Source organism: Phlebotomus argentipes, unplaced genomic scaffold, assembly GCF_947086385.1.
Source record: "Phlebotomus argentipes unplaced genomic scaffold, Phlebotomus argentipes genome assembly contig_8, whole genome shotgun sequence".
Taxonomy (NCBI): Eukaryota; Metazoa; Arthropoda; class Insecta; order Diptera; family Psychodidae; genus Phlebotomus; species Phlebotomus argentipes.
The window spans coordinates 132674-151896 of NW_026776151.1; the positions used below are offsets into that span (position 1 = coordinate 132674).

The 19223-nt window shown below is 35.9% G+C and overlaps 1 protein-coding gene across 1 annotated transcript in view; it reads left to right on the plus strand.

The window, feature by feature from the left end:
- Positions 1–15946: 15946 nt before the first annotated feature.
- Positions 15947–19223, plus strand: part of LOC132261480 (TWiK family of potassium channels protein 18-like) — a 38963-nt gene continuing 35686 nt past the window's right edge. Inside the window, 2 exon segments of the mRNA XM_059760321.1 lie at positions 15947–16103; positions 17061–17214. Of these exon segments, the coding sequence (XP_059616304.1) occupies positions 15947–16103; positions 17061–17214 (311 nt within the window).

Sequence of the window (19223 nt, forward strand, 5' to 3'; positions counted from 1 at the left end):
AGAAGAGAGTATCGAGTTCTGCAAGTGTAATACGATGTCTATCATCTTGGCAGAATTATGTGAGATGAAATTGCAATTTATGGCACAGGAAGAACTAACACCGTCGCTTGCGCTCACGACCATAAATTCACTACTCAACTTTGCCCGTCGGATGTTTTTGCACGCTGACCTCAGGAACTGAAGGTTTTCTCACTGCCGAGATGCAAATTCAAATTCAAATAAAACGTCTCCTTTTTCATCGTGAATCTTCGGTGGATTTCTAGTGCATCGCGATGCAATATCTCTTGAAATCTCTTCAAAATTTGATTATAAAATTATTTTGCTCAATTTTTAAACAGCTAAAGGTGAAGTTTTTCAGTTGAAAAGCTTGCAAACACTAATAAATAGACAAAATTGCTTAAATACATTATGTTTAATCGAAAATTTTACGGTTTTTGACTAGGTTTTACGGTTAAGAACGTGCGTGGAATTGGAAAAACTTCCCCAATTTTGAAACATACAAATTTTTTTATAAAAATTTGACGAAAATGTGTTAATCAATGCGCTATCTGAAGCCAAGAATAGAGAAAATCTGAAATATATTTTTTCAAGTCCTTTTCTGTGTCTTTTTGATTTACAATATTCTCTTAATACTCTAAATATTTATCTTCAGATCTAAAACTTCAACCAAGTTTACTTTTTGATACTTAAAATATGTTTTTTGTCTCCAATTTTCCACCCTTTTCTCAAAATCCCGCACAGAATTCTCGAGTTTATCCTCTTGAACAGAACTTTCTCTGAAACAACGAAAAGAATCAAATCAGAAGTTCGTGAAACACCTAAATTGATTGGTGATATTTATTTGCAGTAATGCTAATTTCTATTCATTGATTTCCCCAAAGGAAAATTAATTTGCGGCGTGGCAAAGTGTCGGAAAAGCTCTCTTTTTGCCGTGCTGAAGCTGTGCTGGATGTTTTCTCGTTGGATCAAATTAAAGCCACCCCCAATGAAGCTCCCCGGGAAGACCCGCACATAAATTTCCAAAGCGCCTGTTAATTTGCCAAATGAACCAAATTCCACACATGTAGACTCACTCTTTTAGGCCTCAACACACTCAGCTTTTGTGCCTTCGCGCCAGCTGGAGTTCCGTGTTATGTGGATAACAGTCGTGGAACACCTTTTCACGTCACGATTTACTACTTTCTTTGTCTTATATTTTACCGCGAGCATAAATGGAGATTAGCTGCTCCTCTTCCACCCCTGAAAAACTTTTCCTGTTCCACTCATTTGGCCTGTGTTTGGGGTGTGTTTTGGGGGCAAAATCCGTTTGATGTTATCGTTTAGTCCATGGATTGAGGCTCATGAGCCGTTTTCAGTGATTGCAAATCAGTTTGCATGGCGTATTTTGGATTGTCGAGCTTGAATCCAATTTGGTAAATTTGTGGCTCATTGATTCTGTGACAAAAAGCGATAAGAGATATTGAAATATGATTTCGAAATTGTACCTGAAAATAGCTCAAATTAATTAGTTTTAGAATGCGATTTGAACCTAAATTATTTATAGACTAGTTTCACATTAAATCACTTTTTCGCTTATTCACTTTCAAGGCATCGCTTTTCAATTACAGTCTGATTTTACATTTGCTTTGCCCACATTTTAATTAGCCTGATTGTCCATGAGTTTCACTTGTCATCAATGAGAATGACAGAAACAGAAATCACAAACGCATCGTTTAGCATAATAATAATAATAATAATAAGCTTTTGACAAGGTTTTTAAGGTCCTTAAATACAATAATTAAAGATTACTATTTTGGGTTTTTAGGTAATTAAAAATGCTTAAAATTCTGTAAAAGTAACCACAAAAATCTGTTTCATATTTGAAAAAAATGACAATTTTTATTTTTTCTCACCAAATTATGACTTTAAATCCTCAATTTTGATCTTAAAAAAATTCCAACAGTTTTAAATACATTTTTTATCTTTATTTAAAGCCTGTAAATGTTTTTTTACAACAATTTTCCACAAAAATTTCTTAATATTTTATTAGATTTGTTGAGTTGATAAAATAAAATCTGTTTGTTTGGCAAATTTATTAATTTTTTATTGACTAAATTAAAAATTCTGTTTCTCATAAGGAATTAATGGTATTTGCTCAATTTCTCCGCAGCACAAAGTTCACGCACGAGTTTTCCAACAGTTCCAATGATTAATTCTCCACATCGAGATTCGACACGTGCAAATGTGTTGGCATAAATATTTGTTTTAAATTCTCGAAATGAGGAATCCCTCAGTGTCTTTTCCAATTTCCCTTGTACATTTTCTTCGCTCACCACTTCATCATCGCGCAAGGGGATGAAACAATGGAGTTTGCTTGGGGTTAATGACAACACACAATGCGGACTTGATTCTCCAGCGAGAAGTGAAATGTGATAGATTAAGACTGAATGTTGGGAGCAATTCGCCATATATCTATGAGTTTATATCGTGAATCCACTCACTTGTGCCACAATTCACGAATTCCCCGCTCGCCCTTAAACTTGCTCGCAAAATTAATTATATTTGTTCTCGAGATTGAGAACATGTGAGTCTGAATGTGCCTCGGGCGAAAATATGGAGCTTTCATCCGCAATTAATGGATCCGAGGCACTCGGGCGCGTGCAGGGGCGCCAAAGCTTCCCACGCCCATTTGCACGGCGGCAAGTGTACATTGGCGGACTGGCAAAAGTCGCTGACATGATATGCGGTGTACATTTATTGGCTGAGTGGAGAAATTGGATTGAAATTTCAAAATCCAATACATAAATGCAAAGATCAATGAATGCCAAGCATTCCATCTCATCGTCAGCGTGTGAAGATTGACTTTCCAGAAGGAAACTTCAAAGGTATAAATTTCTAATTTTCATCCAAACATCCCACACAGAATACTTGCCAGGCATGAAGAGGAAGAAAAAAAAAACAATTTTTATCCACACATAGGGGAGAAAGGGGTAGTTTCGATGCATTTCCCAGAGAGATTAAACATTGGAGGGAAATTCTATTCAGTTTTTTGAGTTGTCTTGATTGTCTACAGAATGAACTTTTCCTTTCGCGGCATTTTGTGCTAAGCTGCCCCACTTTGGGGCACTTTTGTACTGCAATCTTTCAGTTATTTCTGGAGTGAAATCCAGAAGCAATGATTAAAAAAAACCCTTTGAAATAACTAAAAAACAATATTTTATGGCTTATAAACTATTTGAAGGAATATTTAAAGATTTTCTCTGTGTTTTGTGACTTAGCAGAGACACATTAGCAGAGGCACATTTGACGGAACATTAATTTTCTTCAATTCCTGCCAAGATTCCTGCAAGAACACAATGAAAAACATCAAGCAATCAAGCTTTATTGCTGCAATACAATTAAAAACTGTAACTTGAATGAATTAATGTAATTTTCTGTTCAAAAAAAGGCGCTGTGCAACGCTGCCCCAAAGAGAACTTTTCGTGAAAGAAACTTTTCGGATTTACAACAATATTTTCAACCATTTTGACTATTTTCTAAACCTATGTTCTCAAGATATTTCATAAAAACTGTATTTCCTGGTCTCTATTCCTGTCTCATTCTGCCCCTCTCTCCTGTATTCTTTTACAATTTTTGTCGAATAATTTTTCAGCAAATATTTCCGTGCTTATTGGATGGAATCCAAAATACCAATTTGTATTTATGCTATGTTATTTACATTAAAATGTGGAATTTGAGTAAAATGAGAAATTAGCTATTTTCTATATCCCAAGGAAGATTTTCCCATAAATTTTCATGGTGCTTAAACGGGGAGAACGCATTATATATATCGTGTGGGCAAAAAGATGACTGAAGATGAACAATTCTCACTGAAATAAATCATAAGTATTCAAGTCGTCTTATTATTTATATAATAAGAACGTCAACTTCGTCATCCACGAGGCGAGGAGTGTGACAAGTGAAATGTGGGGAAAATGATGAAGTATAATGAGAATAAATAATATCGTATTAATGCTGTATTGCGCTGTATTCATATCGTATTTCGCCAGACGCCGAAAGAAAGCAAGCACAGAGTGGCGCGGGAAAATGGTGACACAGGAGGGGAAAGTGCTTTAGCCATATATATAGTCTCTGAGCTTAATCTACATGCGGAGCGTCGATTTAATCACCCATTTTGGCATTTTGGGCGGCGACGCCGTGTTAGTCACAACACTGGATGACTCCATTGGCGATAAATATCCCATATGGCCCAAAATCGTGAGACACCGTCGAGTCACACTGAGCCTGTGAGCGTCACGGAATATGCTTTAAATATTAATAAGGATTAAATAGAGACGCCCAGATTATGGATGACGCGTCCAAAATATGGGGACACGATGGTGTGATGAGATTTTAATTACAGAAAATTTGATAATAGTTTTCTAAACTCCGCCATGCCAAACACACCAAATCCTTGCCATCCTGACTTGCGACAGCATGTTCACGAGCTGTGCACAAATGTTGACACCCATGTTCACTGCCATATGTCAGCAAAGTGTCGAACTTACAGTTGTAAAGTGACAAAGACAGAGAAACGGAAAGGCGATACTTCGACACAGCTATCTATATATTCTGCTATGTAATTAATTATGGCGTCGAGATCAAAAAGGACGACATTATACGCAACATTGTCGATGATTTTGTGCCTTCTCACCCAGGATATCCTCTTTCATTAGCACTGAAAATCCTCCACTGCGACTGCATATCGTTGCCGATTAAGTGACGGTGTCAGTCCAGGACGAAGGGAGAGCTTTAATATGCCAAAGGAGGATATTTCCAACTGCATAAACTCTCTGTTATAGCTATTCGTAATTCGCTTGGATTGAGCTGATTGCCTTGTCGAAGATATTCGTATAAATAATTAATTAGGTGGAAAATCAATGCAATTTAGTGATTAGATTGCATAGCATGATGTTTGATTTCAATTTTAGGAAATCCACGCAAAATATTTTGCTGAAAATTTCACTTGTGCTCGAAAATATGCTCACAAAAGCGCTTGTTTGAGGTCAAAATGCCGAGAAAAGTGCTTTTATCTGCTCAATACTGCGCAGAAAGTGGTTGATAAATCTTTAGTTCCCTTTTCCGTCTCATTTTTATTATATTTCTGCACACTTTAGACAATATTTTCAATTAAAGCATATTTTTCAGCAATATTAATGAGAAATTTCAGACGATTTTGACTTTTTTCAGTTTTCGGTTCGCCTATCGATTTAGAACATTGAAATTTGGGTTAAATATTGTGTGGAAAGAAGCGAAATTTACCTCTTTAAGTTAATATTTCACGTCAGAAGGCATCATTGGATTGCGTAACTTATAGCATTACAATGTGGGCAGATAAGAAGAAATAAATCGACGGAGCTGTCTAAAGCCTTGGATTTCTAACCGCCATCATGTCAAGCTAATAGATATTGCCATAAATTTAGGTACTTCACATTGATAGAGATTATCTGATAAAAGTCACTCGCTCTATTAATTGAGGGCCGAAATGAGCACAGAATCATGGCTTATCGAATATGATCAAATCCAGTGTCAAACTTTTGACACATAACGTTGAAATTTACAGTCTTTTCTTGTCACTATCGCACAAACTACAAATTAAAACTCTCCCTTCTTGTCACAAAACACCCTTGATGTGACAGAGATCAAATACACATCCGAAATAGTCTCCTTATGTTGGCGAGATTTCCCTAACAGAGTTGGCAAGACATAAATCATAGCGAAGCCTGTGACGCTGGAAATATGCTGACTGCACAGCAGAGTAATTTATTGAAAGGATGAAAGAGTATTACTATCGATAATAGAGAGCTTTACGTATACCAACATCGTCATTGAATCGCCATGAAGCTCTTCGTTGTGCTTCTGTGCGAAATCTATTTCCCATCCACGTCGATTTCTCGTATTTTCCGCTACAAACTCACAAATGTTGCTTGCGTGGGGGAAAGCTGAAAGATGAGGTCCTTCGTGATGCAAAGGATTATTTGATGGGACAAATATTTCAAGTTTACACAAGAGTTTCTAATCTTATTAAAAGTCACTAGCGAAATCAGACTATTAACTTTGTAAATATACAAAGAAATAAGAAATAGGAAGGATTTTTAATTATATTCTGAATATCAGCTAATTATCCTGCAATGCATCATAAGAAATGCAATATTCACAACCACATGATTGTTCTTAAGCCATCAACTTGTTTCCTTGTTTTACACTTCATAAAGAGCCTGTGAACAGGATTTGAGCCGCGATTGTGCGTAAGAAACGAAGAAGAAATGGCACAAAAACGTTTAATAGTAGTGAAAAACATACAAAAAGCAAGTTGAAAAGTCCAAATCAAGACGTTATATGATGTAAATATCTTCTAGACATTCTAAATTCATGATTTAATGTGGCTATCCGAGACAGTATTAGCTTTAGAATAGATTAAGAAGTGTCTTAACTTAATTTTCACTGTCCTTTTGTGCATATTTCTTTGTATTTTGCAATATCTCGGGTTCGAATTGAGATATCGTCATGATCTCAACGCCATTTGAAAGATCATTAAATTCTAATTATTCTATGTCTTAAGGTTTTTGTCTCAAAAATTGAAAGAAATACCGAATTTTTAGCATCAAAAGGAAAATTGGCCTTATTTTCATATTCAATCAAATTATAAATATCTTTCAATATTGAATATTTTGCCATATATTGTCATCAGAGGGCAGCAGTTCCAATTCTACTTTACAGAGGCAAGTTTAGGAGTTCAAGCTCCTTTTCTGTCATGTTTTGTACCAAAAAGGACATTTTATGTGTTTGCAGAATTGTTCGCGAATTTAATGTAGATTTCAGCATAAATTCATCGAGGGACAGATAGAAATTTGCAGAACGGAAGTGACAAATACAGGGCGGATGCCAGTGAATAAACCCTGCGTGGCCCGAATTGGGTACTTTTGGTCAAATTGCACGGTCACCGCCGCCGCCGCAGTGCCCAACGGCGGCTGATGCGAAACAATTGGAAAAACCAAAGTTTCACGTGCAATTTTTGCACATTTATTTGTGCACAGATATTTAATGTGGCCAATGTAGCGTTTTCTGCTGAATGCTGTGCATATGCATGAAATGCGGTTGTGTGGAAAGGTGTGGAAAATAAAATAAAGGGAGAGGTAAAAAAAAATTGCGTCACGTCCATTTCATACATAACTTTACAACGCCTTTTCCTGTTTCCACGAAGAGTAGCAATAACGCGCGATGTTTTTTTCTACCACGACTGCGAAGTATAAATTCACTTCGCAAGCTTAAATACCGCCGAAAGATTAACACTCAACTTAATTGTGTGTCAGGGGAGTTTTCGGCGGAAAGTTTATATTCGGCAGCGCCGCCGGAAGCCAATACGGCCAATGCATCCCAAATGGATTCTGAAAATATTCGCAGCTTTCATTTGCCACTGAACCAGAGAGTCAAATTAAGCCACAGACATTAATTACAGTTTGTGGTGTGGAAACTTTGGTGCTAAAACGATTTTACTATAAAATTAAAGACCGACGAGGACTTTCCCATGCTGCCAGGACACGTGGTTAGTTTATGTTATTACACAGCCATTTTGTCTTTGTCAACATGAGATATTTGGAAAGTTTAATGCTCTTCCCCAGATTCTCGATGAAACACAATCAATTGGGTTCAGCGCAGTCATTGTGAATTCTGTGCATGAATTTTTCATTTTGTGAATATATTCAAACACTTTTATTGCTTTAACGTTTTGCGATGAATTAATAATTAATCCGGTCATGTTGAGTACGTGAGAAAAATAGAGACTTTCTGTCCATGAAGAATTAATGAGAAGTCATCTAATTCCCAACTTTTGTACACTCAGAGAAAAATTAGGGGGAAAACGTGATAATATCCATTACGATGTGGTTAATATTATTACGCCAAACGTAGTAACAAGGCTACATAAGGAACGTAATTTTACGTAGTTAAAAATACGGCGTAGTTGATTTTGCGGCGTCTAAACTTTCTTCTTTGGGGTCTGACCGGAATTACGGCGCAAATACCTTATTTTATTAGCTACGACGTAGTTGATATTACATAATTTGAAGTAGTTAAACATACTGCATAACTTTTAACCTAGTTTCCAACTACGCCGTAATAAATACAATAACGAATAATTCATAAACTTTTTATCAAAGCAGAGAAGAAGCTTTGCTAGCTGCAGAAAACTACGGCGTAGTTGATTTTCCAACACCGAATACTGAAACTTAGTAAACGTCATAACGCTTTATGATATTAATAAACAACGTAGTTGATGTTGCAGAGTCTAAGATTTGAATTATATTTCACAACGCCGCGTAGTTGATTTTGAAGACTGTGACGGAAACGGTCTTTACAGGTAAAACTCCATTTCTTCTCCTTAGATAGTTGATTTTGTATGTTCTGAATGGAATTACGACACAAATACGTTATTTTATTTCATCAACTACGGCGTAGATGATTACATAATGTTTGGTTGGCTATAACTTTAGTATTCACTACGAGCGTAGTTGACTTCTCGCGGTTTTATTACGGATTCCAGAGGCTTTATGATGACGTAATGATATTAATTCCGTATTACTACGGCGTAGTTAATTACATCTCCCGTATTTTTTGGCTGAGTGTCGAGTTGTCGGAAAATTAGTAGCGTTTGTAGTGTCAAAGTTTTATCCTTTTTGCCTTGAATATGCGAAACGTACCAATACGGAAACCACATTTGCGCGGTTAACTGAGCCCACCGGGATGTAAATATGTACATGCATGTGTAACCTCATAAAATTTTAACTTTCATTGAGGAAATTTCACACGTTGTACAAAGGCTTATCTTTGTTTAACTAAAGAGAAATGTAAATATGTGCGGTGTACATCATCGGCGTGTGTGTCTAACTCTCGAAACATAAACTTTCATTATGTTTTATTTCAGCAACAAAGGTACATAATATTGTGTGGTTTGGAGTTTTCAAGTACGACGTGTGTTGGCTTTGTTATATCTCTAAACCGCGTCTAAACCATAAATATAGCCTCAAATATGTGAGAGACGGGCGCGTTTGTTACTTTATTATGCCAGTGATGGATGCTTAAAAAGTCGAAGCGAAAATATTCCCAGCGCTGCATATATATTTCCCACTCAACATTTGTTGTTCTTCCGCAACACTGCGAGTGGCTGGGAAACTTGATTTGGCCAGGATGTTCGAATTTGAACTTTGCTCTTGCAAAACACATCCCAAATCCCATTCAGATGTAAATGAAAATTGTGAGCTCACGCCATAGTTGAAATTCATATTTGGCGCCACTTGCATAAAACTCATTAGACTCTGGTGGTTTGTATTTCGGACAAAGGATCTCAGCTACTTTGTTTCATTTCCACTCCTGTATCTGATGAGCGGACGCGATAAGCTTATTGCTAACCCAAAGTCTCGAGTTTTACCCCCCAAAAAGAGGTGAACATGATAAATAGACAAAGTTGAAATGAATTTCGTACAAAGCTCGGAATCTCCATTTCCCCTTGTACAAAATGTTATACATTTTGTACCTTGCAAAATATTTACATTATTTCACCAAAATCCGCTGTAATAAATATAATTATTGCTGCCTTTGAACTAATTCCATGTGCTCAACTGCTGGACGAACTTCAGTTTCCTCAAACGATTTAATATTTTAATTTGTGCTGTGAACATGGAAGCTTAATTATTACGTTTTAGAGGCGCACATTTCCATGTATTTTCAATTAAAAAGCATCCTAAGAAGAAATTCTTGCGCCTAAACTGACCGTATTTTCACTTTAAAAACGTGGGTTTAAGAAACAATAACAAAGTGAAACATAACCTCGATTTTTAACTACAAATCTACGATTTTGAGTTTAAAAAATTCTAGTCGAAATCTTCAAAGAATATTTAATCCTAATTTAAGGATTATGACCAAGAAAAGTGCCATTAAGTGTTATTTTCCCAGAATGATTCATAAAATATTATATGAAAACGTTAGTTTCAAAGTTGTCAGTTAGATTTGAGTTAGTTTTCTATTGATTTTCAAGGTAATAGAGTTAAAATTTGGCGCAATATCACTGATTTTGGCCTCTTTAAAGTTCTTCGAAGAGTTCTAAGAAGCGTTTAAGATTTTTCACACTAATGTTGAATCAATTCTTATCCAAGTCTTCATTTTGACATATTTTTCTAGGTTATGTGACTTATTTAAGAAGAAAACAGAGTGTAGAATAGAAATTCTTGTAGTTAAAATGACATTATTTTCATATATTAGTGGAAATGTGCATTTTCAGTGATTTTAAATCATAATTCTGAAAGATGAATGATAAAGAATATTAAACATAACCTCAAATTTTCACTTCACAACACTGAAAATTTGAGGCTAGAAAGATTCTGATTAAGAATTGATATTTGCGAATGTGTTTAGAACTGTGCGAAAGTTATTAAACTGTCAGTTAGATTTGAGTTAGATTTCAGTTAGATTTGAGTTAGATTTCTGTTAAATTTCAGTTAGATTTTAGTTAAATTTTAGTCTCGTCATAAACAATCCGTGAAGTCTGAAGTCTTGAGAAGTGTTAAGGATGTTTCACACAAATTATTGCAGTGTACAGATTTCAGCCATATTATTCTCCCCTCGGGAAATTCATTTGTGAGAGTTTATGGAGCAGATAGAAGTCGAGGAATGATAATGCGAAAATATCGATTGGAACGAATGATTCACTGTAATATTATGTTCTCTAAATTGGTTTGACGGAAAACATTGGTCGAATGACACACAATTTTAGACAAACCAGCCAAATTTGTGTTTGTTTTCGCCACAGTAAATTATTTTAGCATGTAGCTTTCTGATCGATTTGTAAGCTTTTTGCACAAAAGTTCCATTAGGCTTGTGTGTAAAATCCAGAGATATCTCTTTGACTACTTCTCTATTATGCATATTGGGGAAAACTGTCTCCGTTGTGGCGCAGATATTACTCACGCCGGCATCCACAGTCACGTTTCCAATTCAATCTGCTGTGCTTGACATGTAGAAAAACCAAACTCAAATATTTTCCAATTGACTAGATATGTTATTTACCTTCGCTCTATGGAATATTCGCTGCGAACATATCCGTTAGGACTGTGATGCCACAAGAATATGTTGAATGCTGTGTGTAATTTCAATAAAAGTTCAGCACACGGATCGCAAACATTCAGCACTCACTATTTATCATACGAATAAAATGATCCTTCGCCGCGAAGTCCTTTTTTGTCGGCGCGCCGAGAGGCTTTGTTCGTGATGTCACTGCCGATTTGCCAATATTCGCGCAACTGCGACGATTTCGCGGTGCAATTGTTGAATGTATGAAAACGCGCGCAAACATTACAAAAATTCATAACCAACCCCGCGCAATTTCCACCCCCGCGCTTCGCACACTTCATTTTCACACACACGCAGGCGGGAGGAATTTTCAAGTCTCGTGTAAAATTTATAAGATAAATTTTTACGTCACATTGCATATATTCAAATTTTTGTTTATTATTGTGACACAGGCGCGCACACGAAAGGGGGTGGAAAGCGTGAAAACTCCGTGTTTACGCGGGGTTAGGCGGATATTTGGGAAATAATACGTGATGCTGAGGATTGTGGGAAAAGTTTTCTGTGACATTTTCCACCCAGTGATTGTTAGATATTAGTTATACATGTATTTCAGATTATGTGTGTGTGTGTGTGTGTGGGTGGGAAGGGAGGGTTGAAAGTTTTTCACCCCCAGTCGAGTTTTTATCATTCAAAAACTTACCCTTTCGCCCATGAAAACGTACATAGATATGATAAAAGTTCGCATTCTTGTGCTTTCTGCGAAGGCGGAAGATTTGTGTGTGTTCCAGTAAACTGGATTTTGAGTAATTTAGATTCTTCCGCTGGAAATTTTTGAACTAAAATCCAAGGGGGAGATAGTTTTGTTTGAATAATTACAATTTTTCAAACTTGAATGCTTCTTTCTTCATTTATTAGAGCAATTATTTGGCATTTAGAGAGAAATTCAGATTCCAAGAAGAAAACCTTTAGAATCTCGACAAAATTCTTCGAAAATCAGGCAAATGCAAATGAAAATCCATTGAAATTTCACCAAAGTTGTTTATTTATTTGTTATTGTGTTATTTTAAAATATCCTCCTGAGATTGTTTAACTGTGTCTTAAATTTTCAGGCATAAAACATGAAAAATAGGGAATTTACTAATTATTTTCTTGTATTTTAATAATTCTGGCAAATTTCTTATACAATATGGAATTGCTTTAAACACTTTTACAGTGTTTTTAACGAGAATATCAAGAGTAACTTTGCTTATTCATTTGGAATGTTAAACTTCAGGATGTTTGAATGTTTTTACATTCCTCAGTTTGAGTGAGAATCGCTCTTAAAAATCATAGTAAATAACTTTTTATGCATCCGAAGTAAAATGTTTAAGAGCTCACAGATTCTGGCCTCGAAATAGTTCATCCGTGCGCAGCAATAAAAGCTCTCTCTTATCCGTACATATAGTCGAAATGTTCAACTCCGACCTCGAGGCTTCAGAAAGTGTATCAAATTTCAATAAATACCCCCTAATTTAGGATATTCAATTCGACAATCGAGGCGGAGCAAGGGTTACACTTTCAAATTGAGGAAAGTTCATGAGGTGTAAAATTATGTGGTTTCCCGCAGCCACTTTGAGCTTCTTCGCCTCATTTTTCCCTCGGCGAAAGGGGAAGCAATTTGGGCGGGAAGTAAAAATTAAATAACCACGCTGATGCCTTATATTTATGTACTTCGCCATAAGAGTGGGCAAATTAGAGACTGTGTGAGAGGAAAAGGATGCTTTTGTATCTTCCAGCAAAGACACAAAGAGGACTTTATAATCTTATTTTAATAACGTCAATTAAAGTGCGAAAAACAATATAAAAGTATATATTGCAATAATAGCGAAACATTTTCAATTTACCTCTGGCATAGGTGAAAGGAAGGTGCGGAACAAGTTGAGAAGAAGAACATAAAGCACAGAAGTTGTACAGACTTAAGCGGGAAGTCATAATTCACAAACAAGGAATAATTTATATATGGAATATTTATTGCCATAATGAAAGAAGTTGCTTGAATTTTAGTTTTAATATCCGAGTTTATTCACATAAATTTTTCTCGAGCTGATACAGAAATTTATTTCTCCTCTGTTGTGAGGATTTATTAAGACTTCACGATGAAAATTTATTTCACTATTATTTTCCATAACAAATCTGTTGCTTTTGCAAACTAATTTTCTCAATTTTTTTTTTGTATCTCAAAAGCGTCCGAAGGCAAAAAATGGGACAATTCAAGCCAAGGGGCAAATCACAAGGCGATTTCTGAGAAAACTTAATGTTCTCTAATTAAATAATCAATTAATTTGAGTAAAATAATCAGAAAATGATTATTTTCCCGAATAAAATTGAAAAATAATCAAATTTTGAATGAAACAGTCAAAAAATGATTATTTTTCCAAGTAAAATTACAAAATAGTAAAGATAATCAAATTCTGAATAAAAAAAACGAAAAAATGATTATTTTCCCAAGTAAGATTGAAAAATATTCAAATTCTGAATTGAATAATAAAAAAAGATTATTTTTCCAAGTAAAATTACAAAATCATTTAATTTTGAATTAAATAATAAAAAAATGATTATTTTCCAAAATAAAATTTTAAAAATAATCAAATTTTGAATGAAATATTAAATTTTTAATCAAGTATTCCGAAAATAATTTTTAAAAAAATCAGAATTTTGTATGAAATAATCAAAATTTGAGTAATAATCACAGATATTAAAGAGAAAAAAATGATTCAATAATCACAAAGTTAATGGTCTCAACTGGCGAGTGATTGTCCCCTTGATTCAAGCTAATTAAAAGTGGCAAAAAGCATTTGCAGTGTTTGTGTTGCTTTCTCGAGCTTCACAAAGTTGAATATTTTAATTATATTGCAATTTTATATTCTACATTTCAATTAGCAACTGCTTTTTGACGACGCAAAACCATCTTTTGTGTGTGCATTCTCGATGCTTGAATGGTGCTCAACTATCCCTATAAATGTTCATTAAATTGCATAAATTAGCAAAGTTTCAGCTACAAGTTGTACTTTAAAGGCCTTAATTCATCTTCTGGGCTGAAAGTTTTCATTAATACTTGTCACACGAGCACCATCGGGCCGCATTTATGCAGATACAGAGAACGAAGCACATTTTCGTCCGTGGCCCGACGAAGGGACACTTAAGATGATGACAATGGGAGTCTTCTTTGGGTGGGAATTCTTCTCCGCTTGTCTTCTCTCTGAGCTCTGATTGTGTGGCATCATCTGGCATAACAAAAGGATGTGTTTGAAATCATCAACTCCTCAAGTCGCAAATGAAGAACGAGGAGAATTCCTTCAGTCTTGTGCCCAAAATGCTTCTCATTGCTGTGGTCGATCATGTCAAAGAGCACAAGACATGAAAATGAGCTTCAAAAGCTCTTTGACGATCAATTAAATTCATTCTGATCAATCTCCAATCGGCTTCCTTTCCGAAGGACGAAATATAACACATTCTCAACATTCCTTGTTTGCGTGGAAATCGCTCCATTATTGGCGTATTTTTATTTGAGGTTTGAACCAAGGGGGAGATAATATGCCTTAAATCTGTACACCACTTCCAAACACTTCCATATTCGCCTGACACTTCTAGAACTTGAAGTTTTTAGAATGTTTCTTAAGTTTCCATTCGATATTTCTGCAAGAATTCATTTAAAAATGCTTTTTCAGACATTTTTCCGTCCATAACCTCAAAATATCACTGAAAAATCTTCAAAAACTTTGTTTGAAAGCTTTCTAGGTCACAAAATCATCTGATTGGTGCTGATTTAGAGTCAAAATCATGCAGAAAATTGTCTAAATGAACATTTTTCAAGTCCTAACGCCTAGTTTTAAGGTTATGTTCGAGTCCAATTATAGTTTACAGTGTTTCTTGGCATTAAAGGTTCAGAAAGCAATATTATATTTAAGCTCCGACATGAGCATAAGAATTTAAATATCAATATGCGATTTATTCACCAAATCTGTGCGTAATTTGTTACATAACCTAGAAAATAATTATTGTGATTATTTCTGTGTAAAAATCGAGGGGAATTCAAAGAATCTGGACAATTTGTGAGTAAAAGAAGCACTCAGGAAAGGAATATTGCACGTTTATAAACACTTTTGAGTATATTATCTCCCCCTTTGGATTTGAGAATCAAACAAAATAATTGTCTGACGCTGAGCAATATTGGAAAGCTGAGAAAAAGCTTCGCATGTGGTTTCGAATGCCTGTCACTTGAAATCTTATGAATTTTCTTCGGGTTTTATTCAAATGTCAAGTTGTGATTTCAATTCTACACTCGACACATGGAGAATGTCTAATAACATCGCCTCATTTTGCGACAAGAGAGAGTGAGAGAGAGAGTAAATATGGGAGAAAGATCACGATTTCAGTGGCAACAGATCCGGAGGAATTTCCCTCACGTTCTTGCCATTTATTCACCTTCTGCTTTTTGCACAATCACCCCTCGTGCCCCCCCAGAAGCATTGGGGTGTGTTTCTCCTCGATGGCTGGGAAGAAAGTAAATAAATAAACAATATATAGTTGGTGCGGGAATCTGAAAAGCTGCCGCACAAAACACAAGTACAATATTTTTATACTTCACCATATGATCCACATCACAACTTTTCTCTAATATAAACATTGCGCCCGGGGTGGGCGGGGCGTGGGAGGGGGTGGAGAGAATAGGAAAAAAGCACCCATTCACAGAACTCCTTCGTCATTGTCGGTGTCTCTCAGCCGCCACCGTCAGCCTTCGGGCATGGATGAGAGGCAGAAAAAAAAAGTTGGAGGTTTAATTGTTAAACTTTCGCCTCACTTTATTGTTACAGATAAAGGGAAAATGAATAATAGACCACCGCCAGCCTTCGTTGGCTCACCACCAAGTCCTCGAAGTCCGTCGCTGTGCTTTCCATCGCCCAAGCAGCAGAAGTCGGCGGAAAAGTCCGGCCTCTGCGGCAGATCTTCCAAGAGGCGATCGCCAATGTTGGCAGCTATTGGTGAGTTGGATGGCAAATTCTGCAAATTAATTTAAACTTGCCGCTCGCCGCGCTCAATTACATGTGTTGCGAAATTCCTCTAGCAATTCTGCAATTTGCTCCACATCAGTTTATTCACATACTTTTGTGCGTGTATTTTCTCATATAATTGCTGTGGATGTATTGCAATATTATTTAAACTTTAAAATTATAATTAAATTTCGGCACACTAATGGAAAAAGCGACCCTTCATTGCCAAAGTCAGAGTGGCGCGATGGAAAATTGCATGGAAAAGTTTGATTAAACATTTACCAAACTGCACATGCATCATGTTTACCTGCTGAAACAGGATATTTAATCACAGCATATGCGTGCTTAGTTTGTGCTCCTTCAGCTCATGTGATCACAGGCTAAACTATTTTGTGAACATTTTATTTCCCCCTAATTAATTTACAATCTCGCTTCATGCAATGGAATAATGCCAAAAATTGCCCCATTTTGTGGAAAGAATACAGAAATTGAACTCATCTACTTAACAATTTGTTGTCTTTAGTCAAACAACAGTGCAATTTTGGTGTCTTTTGCAGTCTTATTCAATGAAATGGAGAATAATTGTCAAGGAACGGCACGAATTTCCCGGAAATTGCTGACTTTAGCGCTGTTTGAATAAGCAAAGTCACAAATGAGGATTATTGAGCGAAAATCCAATCAATTCAGTTAAATTTGGCAAAACAGTGGCAAAAATTCCAATTAGAGAAACGTCTGAAGTGTGTAAAGACAATTTGGAGGTTGTGTTTCGCACTTTTCCCGCGAATTACACAAAAAATCGCGTCAGAAGTGGAAAAAAAGGTGTGAATTTGTGTCATTTTTGTCAAAAACCACCGTAAAAAGACGCTGTAAAATAGAGTAATTCTTGCATAATTCCAATCAATTGAAGTGTTTCATGTTGAGTAAATTAACTTGTTTTCATTTCTCCAGGTGCTTTAATTCTCGTATTGGCGTACACAACATTTGGCTCAGTTTTATTTGTAACACTGGAAACATACGATTCTGGGAATGCAGAAGAAACATCTGTTGCAGCATCAAAACCATATCCAAGAACTGATTTGGTGAATTCAGAAATTCGCTCCAGGTGAGTCAAGTTTTCCATTTTGCTGGTTGAAATGCTCTAAATACTTACAAGTGCTCAGAAAAATTGAATTATGCGTGCATTCTGAACTTCTCGTTCTTTGAAGAAAATTCTGCATAGAAATTCTCTCTTGGAAATTCATTGGAAGAAACCCTGAGAATTCCATAGAAATTACTTTCCAACAATTCCCGTTCAGCTTATTAATGCATAAGTTATGCAAGAGAACAGACGTCTTGAGCTATATTTTCAGGACTAACGTGGATTGAAGAAGAGATTGTCTTGCTGCAATTGGAAAAAAATTATTTATTGTTTAATGCAAAATACAATATCACAGATTTTCAATGGGAAATTTCTCAAGTATTTAGCACGCTGTGTCTTTGTAAATTCAATTACACCCCTTGAGTGGATCCTCAACATGTTAATTATCATAGATTTGCGCCCTAATTGGATTCATGCTTTCTTTGTATGGCTGTTCAGGCCTTTCGCACCATCAAACATACAATTTGCTCTAATATCAATGCTACAAGGTTGAGTGTTTTGCCACTGAAATAGAGAATAGGCAGGAAACAGTGCTCATTTGGGCGAAAAAGAAGCCTGTAAAATTAATTTTATTGTGGTATGGAATTCATGGATACCTCCAGTTGGGGAGGAGTTTCGAGTGGAAATGCCATGAATTTGGAGCATCATTTAAAGTTATGATGAGGAAAATGTGTTGTTCCTCAATAGTATCTGGGCCACAACAGGGATTCCTCAATGGGCGACTGACGCAGAGGGTGTAAATATTTAGTAAATACACACATTTGAGCGCATGTGAGGATAGTAGTGCTGATAAATGTCGTCCTGTGTCTCTGTCGAGGCCCAAAGTTAAAGAAGCCAGAGGTAACTAAAGCCTGGCAGGAAAACCACCTCGACCACAAGCCATCCTTGCAACCTCCTTTCTCTCCCCCTCTCATTGTCAAATATTCACTCTGCACGATGATCCTGAGTATAACTAAAATAAACGATTATTGGCTTAATTTTCTCCACAGTGTTTAACACGAAAATTTACTATATAGTCCTCGGAATCTCCTTCTTATTCGTCCTCTTTCTCTCTCTCTCTCACGCCCAGGATAATTTCTGTCAGTCCGCGCTAAAAAGCTTTCCTCCCATTTCAACTCTGGGCTGTATTTGTTGTGCTTCCTTCAAATGACTCCACCGTGCTACATACATATATATATAGCCATACCTTTTCGCTGAAGCACAGTGAGAGTGGCTGTGAATCCTTTTTCATTTCTGCAAGTTACGGACGGTGTATTTTACATACAAGCTACAGCACTCCAATTTATTAGCGTTGATGAAGTGTAATTTTTCTCGAGGGATAGAGAAATAAGCTCTTTCGTGCTACAATTTCAAATTAAACATAACCCCAATTTAATATTCCGAAATTTTCATCCGTGCTGTTTTTCCACCACACACACACACACACACAGGGTTTCCCATAATTATAATATTTACCCACTGTTTTTTTTCTGGCGATTCAGAATGAGGAGGAGAAAAAAGGCCAAAAGCAAGCACCATAAATGTTGTTTATATATCTGTTGAAAGGAAAATATTTTAATGAGAATTAGAAATATGTATTATTTGCTGAAATTACACACAAATATGACCCTTGTTGTTGTGCGTTCATAAAAAAATAATCTATTGTTCGCATTTTGTGCCTCTAAATACAATAATTTCTCGGATATTTGTCATGTTTATTTAAATATTTGAATGTAGATTATTTTTGCCACATGTTGCCGCCAGAGGGCAACAGTTTAAAGGCATGCAGAAGTTTCGATTGTATAATTAGATTAGAAATTTAAATATAATCAAGAAGTTATTTATTATTTCAAATTTTCGTCAATATTTTTAAATCAATTTGTCCTAAGAATTCAGCGCTTTAACCACAAAGAGAGACACAAATGTGAGATTAAATATCGACGGGTGCCTCGAAAACTATAAAAAGTCAAAATCGCCATTTTTCAGCAAAGCGA